Source organism: Muscardinus avellanarius (genome assembly GCF_963383645.1).
Source record: "Muscardinus avellanarius genome assembly, chromosome: 19".
Taxonomy (NCBI): Eukaryota; Metazoa; Chordata; class Mammalia; order Rodentia; family Gliridae; genus Muscardinus; species Muscardinus avellanarius.
In genome coordinates this window covers 49,947,479-49,971,204 of record NC_137805.1, presented here as the reverse complement: position 1 = coordinate 49,971,204, position 23,726 = coordinate 49,947,479, and the positions used below count along the sequence as shown (strand labels likewise).

Genomic DNA, 23,726 nt, shown 5'->3' with positions numbered 1-23,726 from the left:
TATATAATAGTCCATTCCTTCACTATAGCTGTACCAGAAAAAAATTTTTGTGATTCTCCAATTAACTTACCTCAGAGTTGGTATTTCTGTTGGTATCCTCATGAAAGTTATCCTTTGATTCACCAATTATATCTTCCCAAGCTTGGAGCTGAAATAAGTTTTCCTGGGAATTTGGCTCTTCCATCATGGAGGTCTCTGAATTATCAAGTAAGTAAAAATATTTTACTAAGTTACCTTTCAAGCTTCAATTGGGATATGGTTGTTACAAAAGAAAACGTGTGACCACCTGGAATCCATGAATTTAAACAAAGGGTATACAAACACTTTTATGGTTCCCCTGAGTCTCTCATATTCATCTTCCCATTCACCTCCTCTGCCTCTTTATCATCTCTACTCCACATCCTCTTCCAGCCACCTCCTCCACTCTCACTCTCACAATTCACTCACAGCACAACACGAATAGCTCAAGTTCCTTGTGGTATATTGTTCAGTAGATTTTAACGTCTTCAAAAAGGGTGATTTAAAAGCTCATTCATGAAATAAGTTGGTTTTACTATTTGCTTTATGATTGTCACAACAATAATCAGTCATTGTTAATACTCCATGTACCCTCTGGTAATATCTATGCCTCAGTTTAATCGCAATAAGTATTGTTCCTATCCTTATGTAGTTTTTCATATTAGTTATTTTAAAGTGAATCATTATCTTGCTAGATATAACTATCTTATTTTTTAAAGGTGAGTACTACATTTGAGAAGAGAGGAGGTGAGAAAGTTAGAATAAGAAAGGTTCACAAAGCATATATATTTCATCTCTTTAATGAAGTCTCTGGAACAAAAATTAATCTGAAAGGAGAAAAATATAATACTGAAATAACTATTTTAAGTTAAAATGCTCTTCCAGAGATAGCATTTACACTTGAAAAAGTGGAATTGGGCCAGGCATAGTGGCACACACTGAGAGAAGAGATTACAGGTTTGAAGATAGCCTCAGCAAGCAGTGAGTGAGACTCTCATCAGCCTAGCAAGACCCTGTTTCTAAATAAGAAGTAAAATAGGGCTGGGGGTATAGCCCAGAGATAGAATCCCTCTGGGTTCAATCCCCAGCACCACACACATATGCATAGGAAAAAAAAGTAGAATTGGATTTCATTTTTGTCCTGAAATAGCAAATGAAATTTTTGTTTCTAGAGCATTCCCTTCAATATCAATAGAATTAGGAAGTCTTACCTATATTTTGGTCTTCCACTTCTTCTCTTACTGACTCCTTCTGCATCAATTTTCTTCCAAGTTTATAGCCAGAGGACAGAAAGCATTTTGTAAATAACTGTAAAAACATACATTTTTAGTTTTTGTTTTTGTATTAGTAAAACACTTCAATAAAGCAAAATTATACAAGCTAAAAAGTATAAGCTAAGGCCAGGCGTGGTGGCGCACGCTTGTAATCCCTGCGCTTGGGAGGCGAAGACAGGAGGATTGCGCAATTTCTAAACCAGCCACGCTGGCCTAAGAGACCCTGTTTCCAAATTTAAAAAGTATAAAAATAGGTCTGGGAGCCGGACGGGTGGCTCACGCTTGTAATCCTCGCGCTTGGGAGGCGGAGACAGGAGGATCGCGCAGGTTTGAAGCCAGCTTTACTGGCTTTAAGAGACCCTGTTTCCAAATAAAAATATAAAAATAAGTCTGGGAGTGTAATCCGGAGGTAGAGGGGTTTCCAGGAACCCCAATACCACCAAAAATAAAAAGTATAAGCTATAATTCATACATACATATTCAACAAATTAATTTTAAAATGAAGGGCTATTCCTCACAAGTTCAAATTCTGTTGCATATATGTACACAAATAAGCTTTATTTATAAACAAACACCTCATTCTTGTAAAAGGAAGTAAACTTTCACCATTTTCAATTCAGCATGAATCAAATCCTGGGCAGCAGTTGACAAAAGTGTATCCACTCCTCCCTTCTTCTTCCACATCATTAATTTTTGGGTAGGAGGTGCTAGTTCCAAAATCATGAGTGTGTCCGCAAAGGAAGCAAGTTGTTTATGCATAATTTTGCTACTGATCTCCTTGACTGGATCTATGAGCAATCTCCTTTTTTTCCTTTTTCTTTTCTCAGCAATGTCTAAATATGAGAAAAAGTATAATTGTGATTGTTTATACAGTTTTATAAAATGGTATTCTAGGCACTGCACATCTAAGAAATGTCTACCATGATACATCTTGCTGAATTGCATAGGGAAGAAAATCTCTCTTTTCTTCACCAAAAATTATGCTTTGTGAGGTTTTTACACAACAAAAGTGCCTGAGCAGCTGATATATTTTTAAAAGGTATTGCTAGAAAGTGCTTAGAAGGGTCTCTGTTGACCTGCTAAGTAAGGCAACTGAGGAAGCACGGGGCAGTGTCTATACTGAGAGAAGTTAACTAATCTGGAGGTCCCTTAAAATGCTTATATAATTATAGAATAATTTTTGAAACTTTAATTTGTGATAGTCCAGTGTATTTTTCTCTTTCCTACTGAAATTCACATATAAATTCAAAGTAGATAGCTAGGTCCATGGGATTTAATTTCTTTAGAGAATTTTACCAGGAAGAAAGCAGAAGTCAAATTTTTCTTTTATAAAGTTGTAAAGTAGAAGAGAGGATTATTTCCCTATAGATGAAGATCTGAGATCATATGGGGCCAGGAGGAACAGGAACCTGCTTGTTGATGCACCTTAGTAAAATTCTGGGAACATAACAAAATCCTAGAAGGGCTGGGTGTGTACCTGGGACAGTGGGCACTATAAACTGGTGTGGCTGATGACCAGAGGTTCACTTTTACCTCCCTCACCCCTCCTCCAAACTTTGGTACTCCATGACTAGGGCAGAGAGGATTGCTAAGCAGGTTGAATTTCCTGCCAGTCCTGTGGAATAGAGGCTTAGAGTGGAGTTCAGAAAAGAAAAAACTTGGATGTTATATTTCTTGCCTAAATTTATAAATTAAAATTCATGTCAATTATACTACTTAAAACTAGAATGTTTTTTTAAAAGGATCTAGTTATATATTAGATTCATACTTATTGTTTATTTGTAGAATCATGTTGGGTGCTCACATGTTAGAGAACATAGTGTCTTTCTTCTGCTCCTTTTATTCTTCCTTAGCTTATATTATATTGCATATTTATTTATCTTGATAAGACTGTAAACTTCTTAAAGGCATGAACCATGCCTTCATTATTCTGTGTCCAACATAGAATGATGACTCAATAACTTTTTGAATTAAACACGTTTTAAAATTTCCAGTTTCTCAATCTGTATTATAACTGATAGTATTTGAACAGTACTGAATATAACAAAATCATCCAAATACTCTTCATACCCTATTATATTACAAATATAATACTACTAGATTGATCTTTTATAATATTTTGTGGATTATTCAAATGTCTCAAGTAAATACGACAGCAACATATCAAATATAAAAAATCATGAATGTCTCTGACCTGAAATATCAATTGGTTCAAGAGCAAATCCTTCCTCTTCATTTGATAATAATGTTGTTTCATCCATTTTTTCATTTTCAGGTAGACACATGCCATCTGAATTATCTGGTTCTAGTAATTAACAGCACCCAAAAAGTAAATATAAAAACACAGTAATGTGAGCTAGAGGACTCTATGACAAAGTAAAAGTGAATGGAAGATTTATGAATTGCTAGAATTATATAGTCAATTAAGGTGAAAATGCTTAAGAGATTATATGATTGGGGACCCATAATATTTGGGTGGGTCAAGTATCAACACCCTCTTACACACATGAGGCAATCTCAGGCTAGGCTACAGTCAGCAAAAGTGAAATTAGTGATAATAATTATAATAAATGGCTGGCATAAGTTTTAAATTTGGATATTTATATTCTGTTGAATTATTTATCAATTGACTCATAAAGAACCAAAACTATTTTTATACCTAATTCTTTATATTTTATATTGACTATTTGTTATAAAAGCAAGTATAAAATAAAATTTGTGAAAATTCTTTATCTTTCAATATACTATACTGATGCCTAAACAAATTCTGAGGCTTAATTCTAATATTAGTATCTGTTCACATTCTACACAAAGAAAACCTTCAACATACCCACTATAGTACTGGGAAGCTCAGGAGGCAGGGAAATTTCTCTGTCCAAATGCATGTCTTCTAACAGAACATTATCATCATCCTGCAATAGATTATCTTGAAAAACACAATATATACTTCTGTCATACAGATTTTAATCTGTCCTTGGTTCACTAAATGTTATTAGCATTATGTTATGTAAAGCATTGTGAATGAATAACCAGATATATTTTTTTGTGTAACAGTGGGAATGGAACCCAGGGGCGTTCTACCACCAACCTATATCCCCAGCCCTATTTTTTATTATTTATTTATTTATTTATTTATTTATTTATTTATTTTGGTGGTACTGGGGTTCCTGGAAGCCCTTCTACCTCCGGGCTACACTCCCAGACCTATTTTTACATTTTTATTTGGAAACAGGGTCTCCTAAGCCAGCACACGCACTGGCTTCGAACCTGCGCGATCCTCCTGTCTCTGCCTCCCAAGTGCGGGGATTACAAGCGTGCACCACCATGCCCAGCTTTACTATTTATTTTGAAACAGGGTCCCACTGTGTTGCAGAGGGCCTCACTAAGTAGCTAAGGCTGTCTGTGAACTGCAGTCCTCCTGTCTCAGCCTCCCAAATGCTGAGATTACAAGCATGTGCCACCACACTCAGCGAATAACCAGACTTTTAATGTGAATTGGAAAACTTAAAAAAATATTTGATATGAACAGTTAATAAACAATCTTTGAAAATATCTACATTTAATTTTCCCTGTTTTTGTTGACCCTACTTCTATGATATAGCTATCAATTTATTAAACTGTGTTTTCTAGCATATAATCTAATATATTTTGTGAGGGATATACTAACCTTACTCCTTCCCCTCTAAAAGTTAGAAATTTTTTTCCCCCCTGTACATCTGGGGATGGAGCCCAGGGCTATTCGACCTCCGAGTTACACCCCCTGCCCTATTTTTTATTTTTTTTTAATTTTGAAACAGGGTATCACTAAGTTGCAGAGGGCCTCACTAAGTAGCTGAGGCTGTCCGCAAACCGCGATCTTCCCGTCTCAGCCTCCCGAATGCTGGGATTAGTGTGTGCCACCACACCCAGCTTAGAAATTTATAAAAAATAAAAACAGGCTGTAGTTTCCAAGTTTTGTGGAAAATGTATTTAAATAGTTGGCTATTTACTTAGTATTAGCTTAAATACCATAGACTTTGGAATCATTTATAAAAATAAGTGGACATACATGACATGGAAACATATCTGAAATTTAGTTTAATAAATCTATTAATACATTATAATAAATTGATTGAAATAATATTTGATTTATATAGGATAAGACATTATACCAATCATTTCTCCTGCAGCTCCTTCATCTCCAAATCCATCTCCACTCTCATAGAACAAAGACTTTTCTCCAATGAAGCTTCCAGAACTATGTTCAACTAAAGGACCACTGGAGTTCAGTAATATGTTGTCATCAAAGAAGCTATGTCTTCTGAGAATTTCAGATTCTTCCCCTAAACAAATATCAGCAATGCCAAATTAGTTATAGAAAAGCAAAATTTTAAGCTTAGAAGGTAGTTGAGATATTATATAGCATAATCTAGCCCCAACTTATGAGTAGGAAAATGAAAGCTGAATAAACTAAACTATTCAAAGAAATTAAATCAGTTAATCAGCAGAGACTAGATTTCTAGTTTAATACTCTTTCTAATACAACAGGGGGAAAATCTAGAATTTTCAGTTGTGATATAGTTTAATCATTTTCTAGAAAATAAAATGGTAGTAGAATGGTACTATGGTAGTAAAATGACTTCCTCTATTTTAGGTAGATCAAGTTTTGCTTGGTCAAATATTATTTCCTATCAGTTAAAGGCAATCCCTGAACTCTCCATAATGGGAGTTGAGAAAATAAGAAACATATTCATCTTCTTAGGGAAATGGAAAGTAAACTATTAAATGGGCGTACAACAATTTTTTTCAGTAAGTCCTTATTGAATCTGATAGGAGTCAGTAAAAACAACAAATCCAGTCAGCTAACATTAATTGAGTGCTTCTTATGTGCATTATATTATATAATAGAAACTAATATTATAATTATCACTATACAAATAAGAAAACACATAGCAGAAAGGTTTTGTAATTTGTGTACAGTCACACTCTAATAAATGACAAGAGCTAGGACCTGAACCCAGCTCTAACTCCAAAACTACATTCTGATAGTAATTACATTACACCAATAGTTTCAGAAGACCAAAAGCCAGTTTTAATATGTTCTTTTCCTTCCTTGGACTTGTATTTTTAGGTCCAGGAGTCTGAAATCCCAGAGATCAGAGGTTGATCTTTTCTTCCCTCTAACATCTCGGGATAGTGTTAGATTTTTTTTTTATAGCATGAGGTATCACTCACCTTGAACATTCTTATACACCTATATCTTTTAGAAAGGAAGAGTTAAAAAAAAAAAAAAGCAACCTTTGAGCCCGGTGTGGCGGCTCATGCTTATAATCCCAGCACTTGGGAGACTGAGACAGGAGGACTGCGCAGGTTTGAAGCCAGCCTCAGGTACTTAGTGAGGCTCTCAGCAACTTAGTGAGACCCTGTTTCCAAATAAAATATAAAATAGGTCTGGGAGTGTAGCCCAGGTGTAGAAAGCCCCTGAGTTTCATCCCTAGCGCCACACAAAAAAAGCAACCTTTGTCACACTATACTGAACATTTGCTCAATAGAAAAGATTAAGTGACTTTTAAAAAATAATTAGCAATATGTTCACAATTCCAAGTATTTTGATAGCTCCCAAAAGAAAATTCAACCCTGGTTAATCATTCTGAGCATAAGGGATCACAAGAATCTGATATTACAGAAAATATTATAATTATATATATTTCTTTTGGGGGATGCTGAAGATTGAACTAAGAGGCATTATGCCTCAGAATTACACCCCACTCCTGTTTACTTTTTATTTTGAAACAGTTTCTCTATATAGATGAGAGGCCTTGAAGCTGTGATCCTCCTGTCTCAGACTCCCAAGAACTGAGATTATAGACATGCACCACCATGCCTGGATTAAGATAATTTTTTTTTTGGTGGTACTGGGGATGGAACCCAGGGGCCTTCTACCTCTAGGCCACATCTCCAGGCATATTTTATAATTTACTTGGAAACAGGGTCTCATTAAGTTGCTGAGTGCCTCACTAAGCTGCTGAGGATGGTTTTGAACCTGAGATCCTCCTGTGTCAGCCTCCCAAGAACTGGGATTACAAGAATTTGGTAGCATGCCCGGCTCAAGATAATTTTTGAAGGCAAGAAGAATCGCATTTTGGTGGACAGCATTGAAGGTGAGAATAAAGGAAATAATCAATGATGTTCCTAGTAGTATCTCAACTTTATAGCCATGGGAGTAAGGTTTAGAGGTCAGATAATATGTCCAGTATTACACAGCAAATCAATAAAGAAAATCCAGATCTAAACCCAGGTCTGTTGATCTACTAGGAACATGTTCTTCCCACATTTTAAAATTAGAACATACGGAATTGTAAACAACTAAATTATTTCTATTAATTAGATGGTAAAACACTTGATTGAATAGAGAAAAATAGTAAAACAAAATTGATAAAATAAAGAAGGTGACAAATTGGTCAAGGGCTTTGAAGATAGGCAGAGGGGTTTGATACAATAGATCATAAGGAGCTAAAGTATGAAAGCAGAGAAATGTGATATTTAAAAAAAAATAGAATTCGGCCAGGCATAGTGGTGCATGCTTGTAATCCCAGTACTTGGGAGGCTGAGACAGGAGGATTGCACAGGTTCGAAGCCAGCCTTGGCTACTTAGTGAGGCTCTCAGCAACTTAATGAGACCCTGTTTCCAAATAAAATATGAAATATTTCTGGGAGTGTAGCCCAGAAGTAGAAATACCCTGGGTTCCATCCCCAGTACCCCCCCACACACACAAATAAATAAATAAATATAAAAATATAATTTTATCTTTTAAATAATTTTTTATTGGTGCATTGTAGTCATACATCTTTTTTGTTTGTTTGTTTTTGTGGGTCTGGGGATCAAACTCAAGGGTATTTGACCTCTGAGCTACACCCCCTGCCCTATTTTTTATTCTTTATTTTGGTGGTACTGGAAAAGGGGTTCCTGGAAATCCTTCTACCTCTGTACCTCCAGGCTACTACACTCCCAGACCCATTTTTTAAAATATATTTTTATTTGAAAACAGGGTCGCTTTTTTTTTTTTTTTTGGTGGTACTGGGGTTCCTGGAAGCCCTTCTACCTCCGGGCTACACTCCCATATCTATTTTTACATTTTTATTTGGAAACAGGGTCTCCTAAGCCAGCACACGCAGCTGGCTTCAAACCTGTGTGATCCTCCTGTCTCTGCCTCCCAAGCGCAGGGATTACAAGTGTGTACCACCACGCCTGGCTTTATTCTTTTATTTTGAAACAGGGTCTCACTGAGTTACAGAAGACCTCACTAAGTAGCTGAGGCTGTCCGCAAATTGCGACTCTCCAGTCTCAGCCTCCTGAATGCTGGGATTACAAGCGTGCACCACCACGGCTATAGTCATACATCTTAGTGGGATAAAAGATGGTGGAGACATACATGAACACATCACCAATTAGCCCTTACCCAATCCCCACCCCATTCCCTCCCCATCCTTCCTTCCCATGCTTGGCTTAGTGATTGACTTTGATAAGTTTGTTTAAGTACATCATGTGCTTTAGAGAGTTTCCCTCTTCCTTTCCCCCATCTCCTCAGTTAGGTCACCTTATTTGCTCCTCTATAGAATCTCCTTCTTCATCGAGAGTTCTTCCTGTTACCCATTTCTCCCTAGCTTTTTCATATTAGAGAAAGCATCTGATTTCTTATTTTTTGTGACTCACTCATCTCTCTTAGCATAATGTCCTTCAGTTCCATCCATTTCCCTGTAAATGCATATCTATGTTCATAGCTGCACAATTCACCTAGCCAAATTATGGAACCAGACAAGATGTCCATCAACAGATGAATGGATTACAAAACTGTGGGATACTTACTCAATGGAATTTTACTCAGCCATAAAAAAATAGAATTTAAACTGGGCATTGTGACGCATGCTTGTAATACTGGTACTCTGGAGGCTAAGACAGGAAGATCACAAATTTGCAGCCAGCCTCAGCTACTTAGTGAGCCCTCTGCAGCTTAGTTAGACCCTGTTTCAAAATAAAAAGCAAAAAATAGGGCGGGAGGTATAGCTCAGAAGTAGAATGACCCTGGGTTCAATCCCTAGTATTGCAATCTAAAAAAAAAAGAATTGGAGTCAGGTGTGGTAGCACACATTTGTAATCCCAGCATTTGGGAGGCTGAGATAGGAGGATTGCAGTTTGTGGCCAGCCTCAGCTACTTAGTGAGGACCTCCTCAACTCAGTAAGATCCTATTTCAAAATAAGAATAAAAAAAAAATAGGGCTGGGAGTATAATTCAGAAGTAGAATGCCCCCGGGTTCTATTCTGAGTACCATTAAAAAAAATTGCTCTTGCATAGATGTATAAACTATTCTCAGGGAAGAGAATAGAAGAAGATGTTTATGAGAGTAGCATAGTATTGTGGGTCTTTGGTATTGGTGAACTATATTGGTAGCTAAGTAAATAGAAGACTTAAGAGATATTTCTGATTTTATTTAAAAATCCGTACTAGTAGCTGGGCGTGGTGAACATACTTGTAATCCCCGGACTTAGGAGATGTAGACAGGAGGATCGCGCAGGTTCAAAGCCAGCCTCGCTGGCTTAAGAGACCCTGTTTCCAAATTTAAAAAAATATGCAAAATAGGTCTGGGAGTGTAGCCCAGAGGTAGAAGGGTTTCCAGGAACCCCAGTACCACCAAAAAACAAACAAACAAACAAACAAACAACCCGTACTAGTTAGAAGCTGACAGAGTGTAGTTGAAAGTGATCTTAAAGTTTCAGGCCTGAGACTTCCGGGAAGATGGCGACCGAGAAAAGCGGGGCTTAAGAGCCCCGCTAACAACCAATCTCCATTACCACAAAATCAGCGCCTTTCAAAGCCAGAAAACACCATCACCAGTGAAACAAAAAATCACCAGGCTCCAGAGAGAAAGCGGACTGAGAACAGAGCCACAGAGGAGATAATCCGCCTCACGCCCGAGGACGTGGCAGACGCGGCAGAAGCGCCATACTGCCAGCGGCACCGGCGAATTCACGGGACGGCTACAGCAAGCCGAGGGGAGCCGCTGCGGAACAGCCAGGCGGGATTTCTCCACGCAGAGAGCATCTAAAGCTCCCAGTGGCCGAGCTCAGCACACGCTGCAGGATTCAGAGTGGAAATCAAAACCAAGAAGAAAAACACCAGCCCCACAGCCGAGGGCGTAGCAGAGGCGCCATATTGTCACCGGCGGCAGCAGCAGAGAATTCACCAAATCAGTACAGCTACATCTGTGTACTCAAGAACAGTGAGTCAAATTGCGGGCCACAGAGGAGAAATCCCAGTACTGTACTCCCTGGGACTTGATCAGTGGGGGAGGGGCAGTGGCAGAGATATCACACCATAGGAGAACGTGCAACCTGGCAACCCCCACAGTCTAAAGCAGCCTCTATCGACTCTCTGGGTTGGAGACTCTGTGATACAACCCAGTAAAGGAGTAGTGGGGTCTGAGATACTACAGACTCGAGATCCAGAGCACCTTAAGCGAAGTCATAGTGACCCAAGGGAAGAACCCAGAGAAGGCACAAACATCCGAAATCATGGGAAAGAGGAATAATACTGGAGCAATAAATGCCCACAACCCCACAACATCAGAACCCGATAAAACAGAAATTCAGAGATTTCTAGAAGATCAAATCAGGAAAATAACTGTAGAAATAATAGAGGTGCTTCGAAAAGAACTCAGAGAGAGCCAAAAAGAGATAAAGGATGCAATTAATGAAGTAAAGGCCTCAATTCAAAGCACAAACAACCGATTAGACCACATGGAGAACAGAATCTCGCTCGTAGAAGATGATCATTCCAAAAATGAACGCATAGTTTCTAATCTAGGAAAAAATATACGACAGCAGGAATCTGACATTGAAGAAATATGGGCCCATTTTAAGAGAGCTAACCTAAGAATAATTGGAATAGAGGAGGGAAAAGAAAGTGAAACCAAAGGGATCAACAATCTCTTCAAGGAAGTAATAGCAGAAAATTTTCCAGACATAGAGCAAGAGATCGATACACAGGTCCAGGAAACTTATAGAACTCCCTTTAGACAGGATCGGAGAAGAGGATCCCCACGCCACATAATTGTCAAAATGACCAATGTGGAAGCCAAGCAGAGAATCTTAAAGGCAACAAAAGCAAAAGGCCAAGTGACATTCAGAGGCAAGCCAATTAGAATCACTCCAGATTTCCCAAAACAAGTTATGAGAGCCAGAAGGGCTTGGAGTAACATATTCCAAACTCTGAAAGAAAACAACTTCCAGCCAAAAATTTCCTACCCAGCAAAACTTTCTATCAAATTAGATGGAGAAATAAGAAGCTTCCATGACAAACAGAAACTGAAGGAATTTATGTCTTCAAAACCAGCACTAGAGAAAATACTCAAAAAGATTAACTACAAAGAAGAAATAGGTAACACACTCCAGAACTAGAGAAACAAGATTTTCCATCCAACAGACAACTAAGATTGGTTATCTGTGGAGATTCATTATTTATGTTAGTCTTTTACCTATCTCTAAAGGGTATTGTTTGCCTTTATTGTTGTTAATTTCTAGGATTTCTAGTTGGAATATTAATATACCTTCAGATATAGCAATTGGAAATATTTTATCCCATTCTATTAGTAACTTTTAACTCTGTTTACATTGTCTTTGGATATACAATTTTTTTTATTTTTTAGGGAGTTTGTATACTCCTCTGTTGCCTGTGCCATTGAAATCATAACCAAGAAATCACTGCCAATTTCAATGTTGTGAGGTTTAATGACCCAGATTTTCTCCTAAAAGTTTATAGTCTTAAGATTTATATTTAGGTCTATTATCTATTTTGAGTTAATATTTGTATATGGGATTAGGTAAGGGTCCAATTTTAATCTTTTTCATGTAATTATTATTTTTTAACAATATTTAGTTAAAAAGATTAATATTTCCACCACCAAATGTTTGTGGAAACCTTGTCAAAAATAACTTGACAATATAGGGAAGAATTTAGCTCTAGGCTTTTATTTAACTCCAATGGTTTATATATCTGCCTTTAGAATAGTAGTACACTGTTTCAATTATTGTAGCTTTATATGGTTTGAAATCAGAAAATATATATCTTCTAGCTTTGTTCTTTTTCAAGATCATTTTGGGTACCTAGAGTCCATATTCCATATTAGGATAGATTTTTTTCTGAAAAATAAATATATAAATATATGATAGTTTCACCTAAAAAAATAGAAAAAAATATTCTCTGGTAAGAAAGAAAGCAAAAAGAAATATTGAAATGTTATCTTTAAGTCATCAAAAGCTTGGTATCAGACAAATGAAACTGTTATGTGAGATTATCATTTTTAATTTTAGATAAATTGCCATAATACTAGATGTCAACTACTAAGCCAAGCATGGGAGGGAGGGATAGGGAGAGAATGGGGTGGGGATTGGGTGTGGGCTGACTGGGAAAAGTGTGCATGTATGTCTACAAAAGTATGTATCCTACTATGATGTATGAATACAGTGCACCAATAAAAATAAATAAATAAAAAATAAATAAATAAAAACAAATTCAGTGAAAAAAAAAGTTTCAGGCCTGAAGAAAAACAGTAGCACTTGCAGAGTAAATTGTAAAGCATTTCTAGGGCAGTATAGTAATTTGACAGAGTAATTTTAAATATGTTAACTCTAATAACAAAAAATTAACGTTTGCATTTTTATTTTTATAATAATTCTTTTTCAGTTCTGGTAATTTATTTTCTTTATAGAAAAGTAAAATACAATTGAAAGATCAGAAATCAGCAAAAATTGCAAAAACTAATCCTACCACAGATTGCTTCAGAAATACTAGTATGGATAGCAAGAGTTATAGAAGAGAGCAAGGGTGAGAAGCTGAAGTGAGAAGGGTGAGAAACTTGATGGCTCAACCACTACTTCTTGTTCCCTTCCTGAGCCAAGACAGTTCACTGTTTTGGAAACTATAAGAAATTTAATGATGCATATGATATAGATTCTACTCTCCTGGAGTTTGCTAACCAATAGAGAAGGTATATAAATATATAAGAACTACAGTGGTAGATACCAGAAAAATAACTGCATTACATCTTATCACTTCAATTTTAAAGTATACTCACCTTGCCCAAACATATTTTAAAATTTCAAAAATCAGTTTATGCCAGGCGTGGTGGCGCATGCTTGTAATCCCTGCACTTGGGCGGCTGAGACAGGAGGATTGCAGGTTAATCGCCAGTCTCAGAAATTTAGCAAGTCCCTCTACAACTTAGTGAGACGTTGCTTCAAAATAATATATAAAATGGGGCTGGGGGTGTAGCTCAGAGGTAAAAGGCCCCTGGGGTAAATTCCCTGTCTCTCTCTCTCTCTCTCTCTCTCTCTCTCTCTCTCTCTCTCTCTCACACACACACACACACACACACACACACACACACACACACGTCATATATAAATTATAGCAACTATTTATTTGCTGTCTCCCAACCTGAAGCGTGTTGAGGGAAGAAACTTATTTAAACTACTTTGGTACTGCCATCCAGGTGCAGTGGTGCATATGCCTGTAATCTTAGTACTTGGGAGGCTGAGATGGGAGGGTTGCAGGTTCAAGGCCAGAAAGTGCTTAGTGAGACCCTGTTTCAAAGTTAAAAGAGCCAGGGGTATAGTTCAGAGGTAGAACAGCACTGGGCTCAATCCCCAGCAACACACACACACACACACACACACACACACACACACACACACACCTTATGAAGAAAATAAAAAACTTTGGTACTTCCCATGTCTACAAGAGTAGACAACCTACATATATAGTAGCTAGTCAATAGACGGTTGTACACTGAGAAAGGAAGTCTGAATCCTCGTGCTTACATTTATACTAGAAAAAGGCAAGGGGATATTTATTTGGATTACATTTATACATGAAAATACTCGTTCTATGGATATTTATATTGGCATTGTGTCATCACAAAAGTGCAAATATAATTGATTATGACTTATGATTTTTATTTCTCAAATATGCTCACCAAAGTTCCCAGACTGGAAAAGGAGATCATTTCCATAGTCCTCTCTAAGTGTAATTTCTTCTGGTCTGCTTTGGTTCTGAGCAAAGTGTTCTGAAATATCAATCACACTACAGAGGATATAAGATTGAAGAAAATTTATAAGAATAGAACACAACAATTTTTGTGGTATCCTGAAAAAATCTAAACAAAAAGCAGGTTTTATTGTAAAAATAAAAGATTTAATTTTCTTGACAGTAGTATTTATAAACTCAGGTTGGCAAATCCAATTGTGCTTCTTAGTCCTTATCTTAATTGTGCTGACTTTGAAATGGATGTTTACTCCTGCTATGGCCTGAATGTTTGTGTTCTCCCAAATCATTCAGTTGAAATCTAATCACCAATGTGATGGTATTAAGAGGTGAAATCTTCAGGAGATGATTAAGTCATGAGACTGGGTAAATTTATAAACAATAGAAATGTACTGTGCCCAGTTCTAGAGGTTGAGAAGTCAAAAATTAAGCCTGTTTCTCATAGAAGGCACCTTCTTGCTGTCCTCAGAGGGGTAGATGGTACAAAGAAGCCTTCCTTAGGTCTCTTTCATAAGGACATTAGTCCTATCTGTGAGGTTTCTTCACCCTCAAGACCTATTCATCACACCTAAGTTCCATTTTGGGGATTAGCTTTCAACATCTGAATTTAAGGAAACACATATTACAGATGTGTAATAGTTATTTCAAACTTGTGTGCAAAACCTAATTTACTTCTTTCTCTCCCCCTTTCTTAAATCTGCCATTCCCTTGCTATCCTAATTTCATTAAGTGGCAACTCTATTCTCATGCCCCAAATCATAAAGTCCTTTACTCTTATTAGAGCCATATCCAATTAACTAGCAAATCCTGTTGGCTGTGCCTTCCATACATATCCATAATAAGACCATGATAAGACTTAGAACTGATCACTATCTTCTCTCACTTGAATTTGCTGCAATAGTCTTCTCAGACTCCCTGCTTCCTCTCTAGCCTCCCTATATTAAGTAGACAGAGAGAGCATGTTGAATCAAGTCAGCTCTAGTCACTCCTCTATTCAAAGCCCTCCATTTGGGGTTGGGGTGTAGCTCAGTGGTTCGGTGTTTGTCGAGTATGCCTGAGACTCTGGATCTTATCCCTAGCACCCCCCACACACACAAAGACACCCTTTTGTGCTTTTCTGAGTGAAATAAAAGTCCTGTTGTGGCCTATAACATCCCATATCATCTGTACCTAATGCTACTTCTCTGATCTCATTTCCCCACCCTTCATTCACTCCATTCCAGTCTCACTTGCCTCCCTGCTATTCATGAAAACGTCCAGTGTGCTGGAACAGTCTTCTATCACACTACTGATTTTTTTCTTTGCCTCCTTCATGTTTCAGTTCTTACCTTATCAGAAATATCTTTACCGATATTTATCTTATTTTCTTTTATTGTTATAATTTCTATTATTTATCTTTTAAATTCTATTATTTATCTTATATTTATCTTTAACTTGATCATCTGATCATTTCTTGGCATATTGCATGATACACTTTTGTTATAATTTCACATTTTAAGTCTTTGTCAACTGTATGTCTACTTGTTTGACTGATAACTACATTCCATTTGTCCTCACAAAAATCTGAATATGAAAACAATGAACAGTCAAAAATCAAATTGAGGGAAAGTAAATAAAAAATTTACTTCATATTATGGGTATCAAAATCATGAAATTCTTCTGGCAATGTGATTGTATTGTAAGCTGCTTCAAAATTCTCTTTTGGAAGGTCAACCAGTCCTGAAAAGAATAAAAAAACACATTCAATTAGCAATGATATGGTATAAAATAAAAAACTCCCAATTAAATCTTTATTTTTCTTACTGTATACAAAAATAATCTCTAGGTTAGCAAACCCAATTGTTGTTTTTACCTTAGACTACATAGTCTATTTAATGGGTTTCCCTGTATCCATTCTTATCCCTCTGCAGTCCATTCTCTATAAGGCATCCAGAGTACTATATTTTAAAAGCAAGAAGATCAAAATACTCTCATGCTGGCGACCGAGAAAAGCGGGGCTTAAAAGCCCCGCTAACAACCAATCTCCATTACCACAAAATCAGCGCCTTTCATAGCCAGAAAACACCATCACCAGAGAAACAAAAAAAATCCCCAGGCTCGAGAGAGAAAGCAGACTGAGAACAAAGCTCAGAGCCACAGAGGAGATACACCGGCCTCACGCCCGAGGACACGGCAGCAGCGCTTTACTGCCAGTGGCAGCGGCGAGTTCACCGGACGACTACAGCAAGCCGAGGTGAGCCGCTGCGGAACAGCCAGGTGGGATTTCTCGGCGCAGGGAGCATCTAAAGCTCCCAGTGGCTGAGCTCAGCACACGCTGCAGGGATTCAGAGTGGAACTCAAAACCAAGAAGAAATACGCCAGCCTCACGGCTGAGGGCGTAGCAGCGGCGCCATATTGCCACTGGCGGCAGCAGCAGCAAATTCACCGAGTCCAGTACAGCTACATCTGCGTACTCAAGAACAGTGAGTCAAATTGTGGGCCACAGAGGAGAAATCCCAGTACTATACTCCCTGGGACTTGACCCAGTGGGGGAGGGGCGGTGGCAGAGATATCACACCATAGGAGAACGTGCAACCTGGCACCCCCCACAGTCTAAAGCAGCCTCTATCGACTCTCTGGGTTGGAGACTCTGTGATACAACCCAGTAAAGGAGTAGTGGGGTCTGATATACTACAGACTCGAGATCCACAGCACCTTAAGTGAAGTCATAGTGACCCAAGGGAAGAACCCAGAGAAGGCACAAACTTCCAAAATCGCCAGGCGTGGTGGCGCACGCTTGTAATCCCCGCGCTTGGGAAGCAGAGACAGGAGGATCGCGCAGGTTCGAAGCTAGCCCCGCGCGCTGGCTTAGGAGACCCTGTTTCCAAATAAAAATGCAAAAATAGGTCTGGGAGTGTAGCCCGGAGGTAGAAGGGCTTACAGGAACCCCAGTACCACCAAAAAAAAAAAAAAAAAAAAAAAAACTTCCAAAATCATGGGAAAGAGGAATAATACTGGAGTAATGAATGCCCACAACCCCACAACATCAGAACCCGATAAAACAGAAATTCAGAGATTTCTAGAAGATCAAATCAGGAAAATAACTGTAGAAATAATAGAGGTGCTTTAAAAAGAATTCAGAGAGAGCCAAAAAGAGATAAAGGATGCAATTAATGAAGTAAAGGCCTCAATTCAAAGCACAAACAACCGATTAGACCACATGGAGAACAGAATCTCGCTCTTAGAAGATGATCATTCCAAAAATGAACGCATAGTTTCTAATCTAGGAAAAAATATACGACAGCAGGAATCTGACATTGAAGAAATATGGGCCCATTTTAAGAGAGCTAACCTAAGAATAATTGGAATAGAGGAGGGAAAAGAAAGTGAAACCAAAGGGATCAACAATCTCTTCAAGGAAGTAATAGCAGAAAATTTTCCAAACATAGAGCAAGAGGTTGATACACAGCTCCAGGAAACTTATAGAACTCCCTTTAGACAGGATCGGAGAAGAGGATCCCCACGCCACATAATTGTCAAAATGACCAATGTGGAAGCCAAGCAGAGAATCTTAAAGGCAACAAAAACAAAAGGCCAAGTGACATTCAGAGGCAAGCCAATTAGAATCACTCCAGACTTCCCAAACCAATTCATGAGAGCCAGAAGGGCTTGGAGTAACATATTCCAAACTCTGAAAGAAAACAACTTCCAGCCAAAAATTTTCTACCCAGCAAAACTTTCTATCAAATTAGATAGAGAAATAAGAAGCTTCCATGACAAACAGAAACTGAAGGAATTTATGTCTTCAAAACCAGCGCTAGAGAAAATACTCAAAGAGATTAACTACAAAGAAGAAATAGGTAACACACACCAGAACCAGAGAAACAAGACTTTCCATCCAACAGACAACTAAGATTGGTTATCTGTGGAGATTCATTATTTATGTTAGTCTTTTACCTATCTCTAAATTGTATTGTTTGCTTTTATTGTTGTTAATTTTTAGGATTTCTAGTTGGAATATTACTATACCTTCAGATATAGCATTTGGAAATATTTTATCCCATTCTATTAGTAACTTTTAACTCTGTTTACATTGTCATTGTATATACAATATTTTTTTTTATTTTTTAGGGAGTTTGTATACTCTTCTGTTGCCTGTGCCATTGAAATCATATCCAAGAAATCACTGCCAATTTCAATGTTGTGAGGTTTTATGACCCAGATTTTCTCCTAAAAGTTTATAGTCTTAAGATTTATATTTAGGTCTTTTATCTATTTTGAGTTAATACTTGTATATGGGATTAGGTAAGGGTCCAATTTTATTCTTTTCCATGTAATTATTATTTTTCAACAATATTTAGTTAAAAGATTATTATTTCTACCACCAAATGTTCGTGGAAACCTTGTCAAAAATAACTTGACAATATAGGGAAGAATTTAGCTCTAGGCTTTTATTTAACTCCAATGGTTTATATATCTGCCTTTAGAATAGTACTACACTGTTTCAATTATTGTAGCTTTATATGGTTTGAAATCAGAAAATATATATCTTCTAGCTTTGTTCTTTTTCAAGATCGTTTTGGGTACCTAGAGTCCATATTCCATATTAGGATAGATTTTTTTCTGAAAAATAAATATATAAATATATGATAGTTTCACCTAAAAAATAGAAAAAAAATATTCTCTGGTAAGAAAGAAAGTAAAAAAGAAATATTGAAATGTTATCTTTAAGTCATCAAAAGCTTGGTATCAGACATATGAAACTGTTATGTGAGATTATCATTTTTAATTTTGGATAAATTGCTATAATTCTAGACGTCAACCACTAAGCCAAGCATGGGAGGGAGGGATGGGGAGAGAATGGGGTGGGGATCGGGTGGGGGCTGACTGGGCGATGTGTGCATGTATGTCTACAAAAGTTTGTATCCCACTATGATGTATGAATACAATGCACCAATAAAAAAAATACTCTCATGCTTAAAATGAACTTAGTGACTTCCCTAGTACATTAAAACAAAATCTAAATTTCCAACTGGGGCTTTTCCAGCCCTATAAACTTATCAGGCATCATCTGAGGACACTCTCCTCACTCATACTTTCTTTAAACAGCCTTTTTCTTCCCTGAAAATGTCAAGGATTGGTTCTTTCTTTCTTTCTTTTTTTTTTTTTGTGATACTGGGGATGGAACCCAGGGGCATTCTACCTCTGAGCGACACCCCCAGCCCCATTTTATTTATTTATTTATTTATTTATTTATTTATTTATTTATTTATTTATTATTTTGTGGTACTGGGGGTGGAACCCAGAGGCTTTCTACCTCTGGGCTATACTCCCAGACCTATTTTATATTTTATTTGGAAACAGGGTCTCACTAAGTTGCTGAGAGCCTCACTAACTTGCTGAGGTTGGCTTCAAACCTGCCTGATCCTCCTGTTTCAGCCTCCCAAGCGCAGGGATTGCAAGCATGCACCACTACTCCTGGCTTGCTTATTTATTTATTTATTTATTTATTTATTTATTTATTTATTATTTGCAGGTCTGGGGATGGAACCCAGGGGCATTTGACCTCTGAACTACGCTCTCTGCCCTATTTTTTATCCTTTTTTTGAAACAGAGTCTCACTAAGTTGCGGAGGGCCTCACTAAGTAGCTGAGGCTGTCCGCAAAAGGCGATCCTGTGGTCTCAGCTTCTGGATTACAAGAGTGAGCCACCAGCCCGGCTTTTATCCTTTATTTTGAGACAGGGCTCACTGAGTTGCAAAGAGCCTTACTAAGTAGCTGAGGCTGGCTTCCAACCTGCGCAATCCTCCTGTCTCTGCCTCCCAAATGATGGGATTACAAGTGTGTCACCACGCCTGGCTTTTTATTCTTTATTTTGAAACAGGGTCTCACTGAGTTGCAGAGGACCTCACTAAGTAGCTGAGGCTGTCTGCTAACTGCGATCCTCCTGTCTCAGTCTCCCAACTGCTGGGATTACAAGCGTGTGCCGCCACACCCAGCTCTTTTTCTTTTTGCTCTTGCAATTTTGTCTGCCTGTTAAGTAATTCCTTCAAGCACTTTTTTACATGACTGGGTTCTTCTTGGTTTTCAAATCTGAGCTTAAATTTTATTCCCTCAGAAAGGCTTTTCCCAACTACCCTAGTTAACGTCAATTTCTGTTATTTTCTGTTTTAGTGCTCTGTTCATTTTCCTTTATAGCGCAATCACAATCTATAATTATTACAATAAGTTTTTAAAGCTTTTTCATCATCTCATTTCCTCGAGCTCAAACTGAAAGGGACTTTAGTTAGTTTGTCTTTATATCCAGGGCCTAATATAATGTTTAGCACAAAGTAGGTGATAAAAAAATCAAGGAATATATAAATTAGATAAGAAAACAGCTACCATAACATCTATAAATCTCTAGCACTCTAGAATGCCTGGTAATTTTGATGATATCTTATAAACTTAGCATGCAACTTGAGAATTCTAAAAACAATGATAATCATTGATATTTATATTTTGTCAATCATATTATTTCTATTTTTTCTCACAATGGCAAAGCCAAATAATTCAGACTATATGGACCATTAAAAACACAGCATCAGAGTTTCTTGCACAAGTCTAGTGATTTTTAGTATATTTCTTACATAAATACACAGAAAGATTACAAGTTTTGGAAAGCATAACCTTTTTTTTCCTGCAAATACAGGAAAATAACAAGGTAAAGAATATAACTTATCTTTAACCATGGACACTTCAGTTCAATCAAAATGAAGTTTGTATTTACTATACACACCTGAAATTACAGTGTACTGCCAAGTATAAGAGCCTACCCAACATAAAAATGTACAAGGAAATCAAGAAGAGTGAGGCAAATGACACTCCATGTATACCTGGGCGAAATGTCATCTTCATTTTAAGAAATGCTTCACTGCAATCTGCCAAAAGATACTTTGCTTTCCTATTATAGATTCGAACAACTCCCAAAAGCAGGTGTCCTGAAGTACGAAGTGCAATTTTCACCTTTAAATAATTTTGAAGGATTAAGATAAAAATCAGTTTAATAAATTCTATCCTATGAAAATTACTGAATCATAAGAGTTTCTTTTCTTTAAAAAGTAGGCATTTCATATTCTTATTTAAAGTAAACCACTTAATTTTTTTGTTTGTTTGTTTTTTTGGTGGTGGTACTGGGGTAGAACCCAGAGGCTTTCTACCTCCGGGCTATACTCCCAGACCTTTTTTATATTTTATTTGGAAACAGGGTCTGACTAAGTTGCTGAAAGCCTCACTAAGTAGCTGAGGCTGGCTTCAAACCCGTGCAATCCTACCGTCTCAGCCTCCCAAGCGCAGGGATTACAAGCGTGCGCCACCACGCCCGGCTAAACCACTTAATTTTTACCCCGTCCTGTAAAATGATTAACTTTTCTTTTGCTTATTCAGTAAAGGCAATCTAATGTCGCACTAAGTATGATATTATTAATATGAGAAGGATATAAACTCTATAGTCAGGCAGATTTGGGTTCACCCCTTGGCTCAATGCTGAGGCCAAGTCATTTAACCTTCCTGAATTTCAGATTAATAAATAGTTACAAGCTGGGTGTGGTGGTGGATGTTTGTAATCCCAGTGCTTGGGAGGCAGAGACAGGAGGATCACACAGGTTTTAAGCCAGCCTCAGCTACTTAGTGAGGCCCTCTGCAATTTAGTGAGACCCTGTTTCCAAATAAAGTATAAAATAGGTCTAGAATAGAGCCCAGAGGTAGAAAAAGGCCCTGGGTTCCACCCACAGTACCACAAAAAAAGTAGTTACAATTTAACTATACTTAATTTGTGCCAGGCATTGTCCTAAGAGTTTTTTACATAGTAGTTAATTTTGGTAACAATATCTATTTATAGAAGAAAAAATTTGGGCTCAGGTAGCATGCCCAAGTATTATAACTATTAAGTGAAAGGATAAATATAAACTTGACCAACTCAAAAGTTCATGCTACTTAACACATTTCTCTGGGGCTAAAAGAAATAGATTTCAGAGGGCTTTTGTGAAAATTAATAAATGAAGTGCCTAACACATAGTAGCTTTTTTATTATAATTCATCCTCACAAGCAGAAAGATACTTAAATTATAAAATATTAAGATAATATTTTCATGAAGTCAGGTATGGTGGCACATGACTGTGATCCCAGTACTTGGGAGGCTGAGACAGAAGGATCACAAGTTTGAAGCCAGCCTCATAACTTAGTGAGACCTTGTTTCAAAATAAAACATAAAATAAGGCTGAGGGTGTATTTCAGTAGGATGCCCTTGGATTTAATCCTCAATATGGGGGTGGGTGGGATTATTTGGTATCCACTATGTATGTTTTGTTGTGGAGTAAGATTATAACATATACATAAAATATGGCCTTTATCCTTCAGGGTCTAATCTATGATAAATTTATACAATTACCAGTAGAAATTAATGTATGATTATTTTCAGATAATAAATGCAATAAGAAAAGAGTTCATTTGAGAAGTAAAATTGTCTTGGAAATGTTTTGCGATATAAATGTATTTTAATTCCTTTCCTCTCCAGAAGTCCAAGCAAATACAAACTATCATTTTAATGAGTAACTTACCTTAGGTGAAAGAATTTTTTCAATGGTACTCTCTAGATTACATTCAAATATATGGGCCTTTGTGAGTTTCTTCTCCCAGTGAGCTGCAAGCCATATTTTGGCCAGTGGCCCCCGTTTACTCATAAGCACATGCGTGTAGAACATGTTGCCGGTATTTCTTAGTTATATTCAACAAACTACAGAAAACATGAAAATACAGTTAAAATAAAATTTAATAATGAAAACCTTACAGTGCTATTTTATAGCAAGTAAAATACTTTTTTTTTTTTGGTTACACTGGGGATGGAACCCAGAAGATTTTTACCTCCAGGGTATACTTCCAGACCTTTTTTTTTTAATATTTTATTTGGAAACAGGGTCTCACTCAGTTGCTGAGAGCCTCACTAAGTAACTGAGGCTGGCTTTATAACTGAGGCTGGCTTCGAACCTGTGATCCTCCTGTCTCAGCCTCCCAAGTACTGGAAGCAAAATACTTTTAATGAATTTTATAAAGCCACAGATTATCTAATTCAATATGTTAGTTAATTTATTTTCTTATAAAAAGAGACCTTATTTAGTTTATAAAATTATAAATCTCTAGCACTCTAGAATGTTTGGGAATTTTGATATTTTATAAACTTTAGTTTGTAACTTAAAAGTATTGAGTATTCTAAGATAAATGCCAATAACTGATATTTACGTAGCTTATAAAATTATAAACTAATGACAGTTCTAGTAAACTGTAAACCATACTTGGTTTACATGTGTCCTAATAATGATTTCTTCTTAGATTTTATTTT

At 37.1% G+C, this 23,726-nt stretch overlaps 1 protein-coding gene across 2 annotated transcripts in view; it reads right to left on the bottom strand.

The window, feature by feature from the left end:
- Window positions 1-23,091, bottom strand: part of RAD21L1 (RAD21 cohesin complex component like 1) — a gene marked incomplete at both ends in the record, with an annotated part of 38,015 nt that extends 14,924 nt beyond the window's left edge. For both annotated transcript variants that reach the window (XM_080716354.1, XM_080716353.1), the window contains 10 exons: window positions 71-195; window positions 1,230-1,326; window positions 1,899-2,125; window positions 3,487-3,597; window positions 4,123-4,218; window positions 5,444-5,614; window positions 14,304-14,410; window positions 15,997-16,090; window positions 21,225-21,354; window positions 22,948-23,091. In XM_080716354.1, coding sequence (XP_080572480.1) covers window positions 71-195; window positions 1,230-1,326; window positions 1,899-2,125; window positions 3,487-3,597; window positions 4,123-4,218; window positions 5,444-5,614; window positions 14,304-14,410; window positions 15,997-16,090; window positions 21,225-21,354; window positions 22,948-23,091 — 1,302 coding nt within the window. The remainder of the gene's footprint in view (window positions 1-70; window positions 196-1,229; window positions 1,327-1,898; window positions 2,126-3,486; window positions 3,598-4,122; window positions 4,219-5,443; window positions 5,615-14,303; window positions 14,411-15,996; window positions 16,091-21,224; window positions 21,355-22,947) is intronic.
- Window positions 23,092-23,726: the final 635 nt, after the last annotated feature.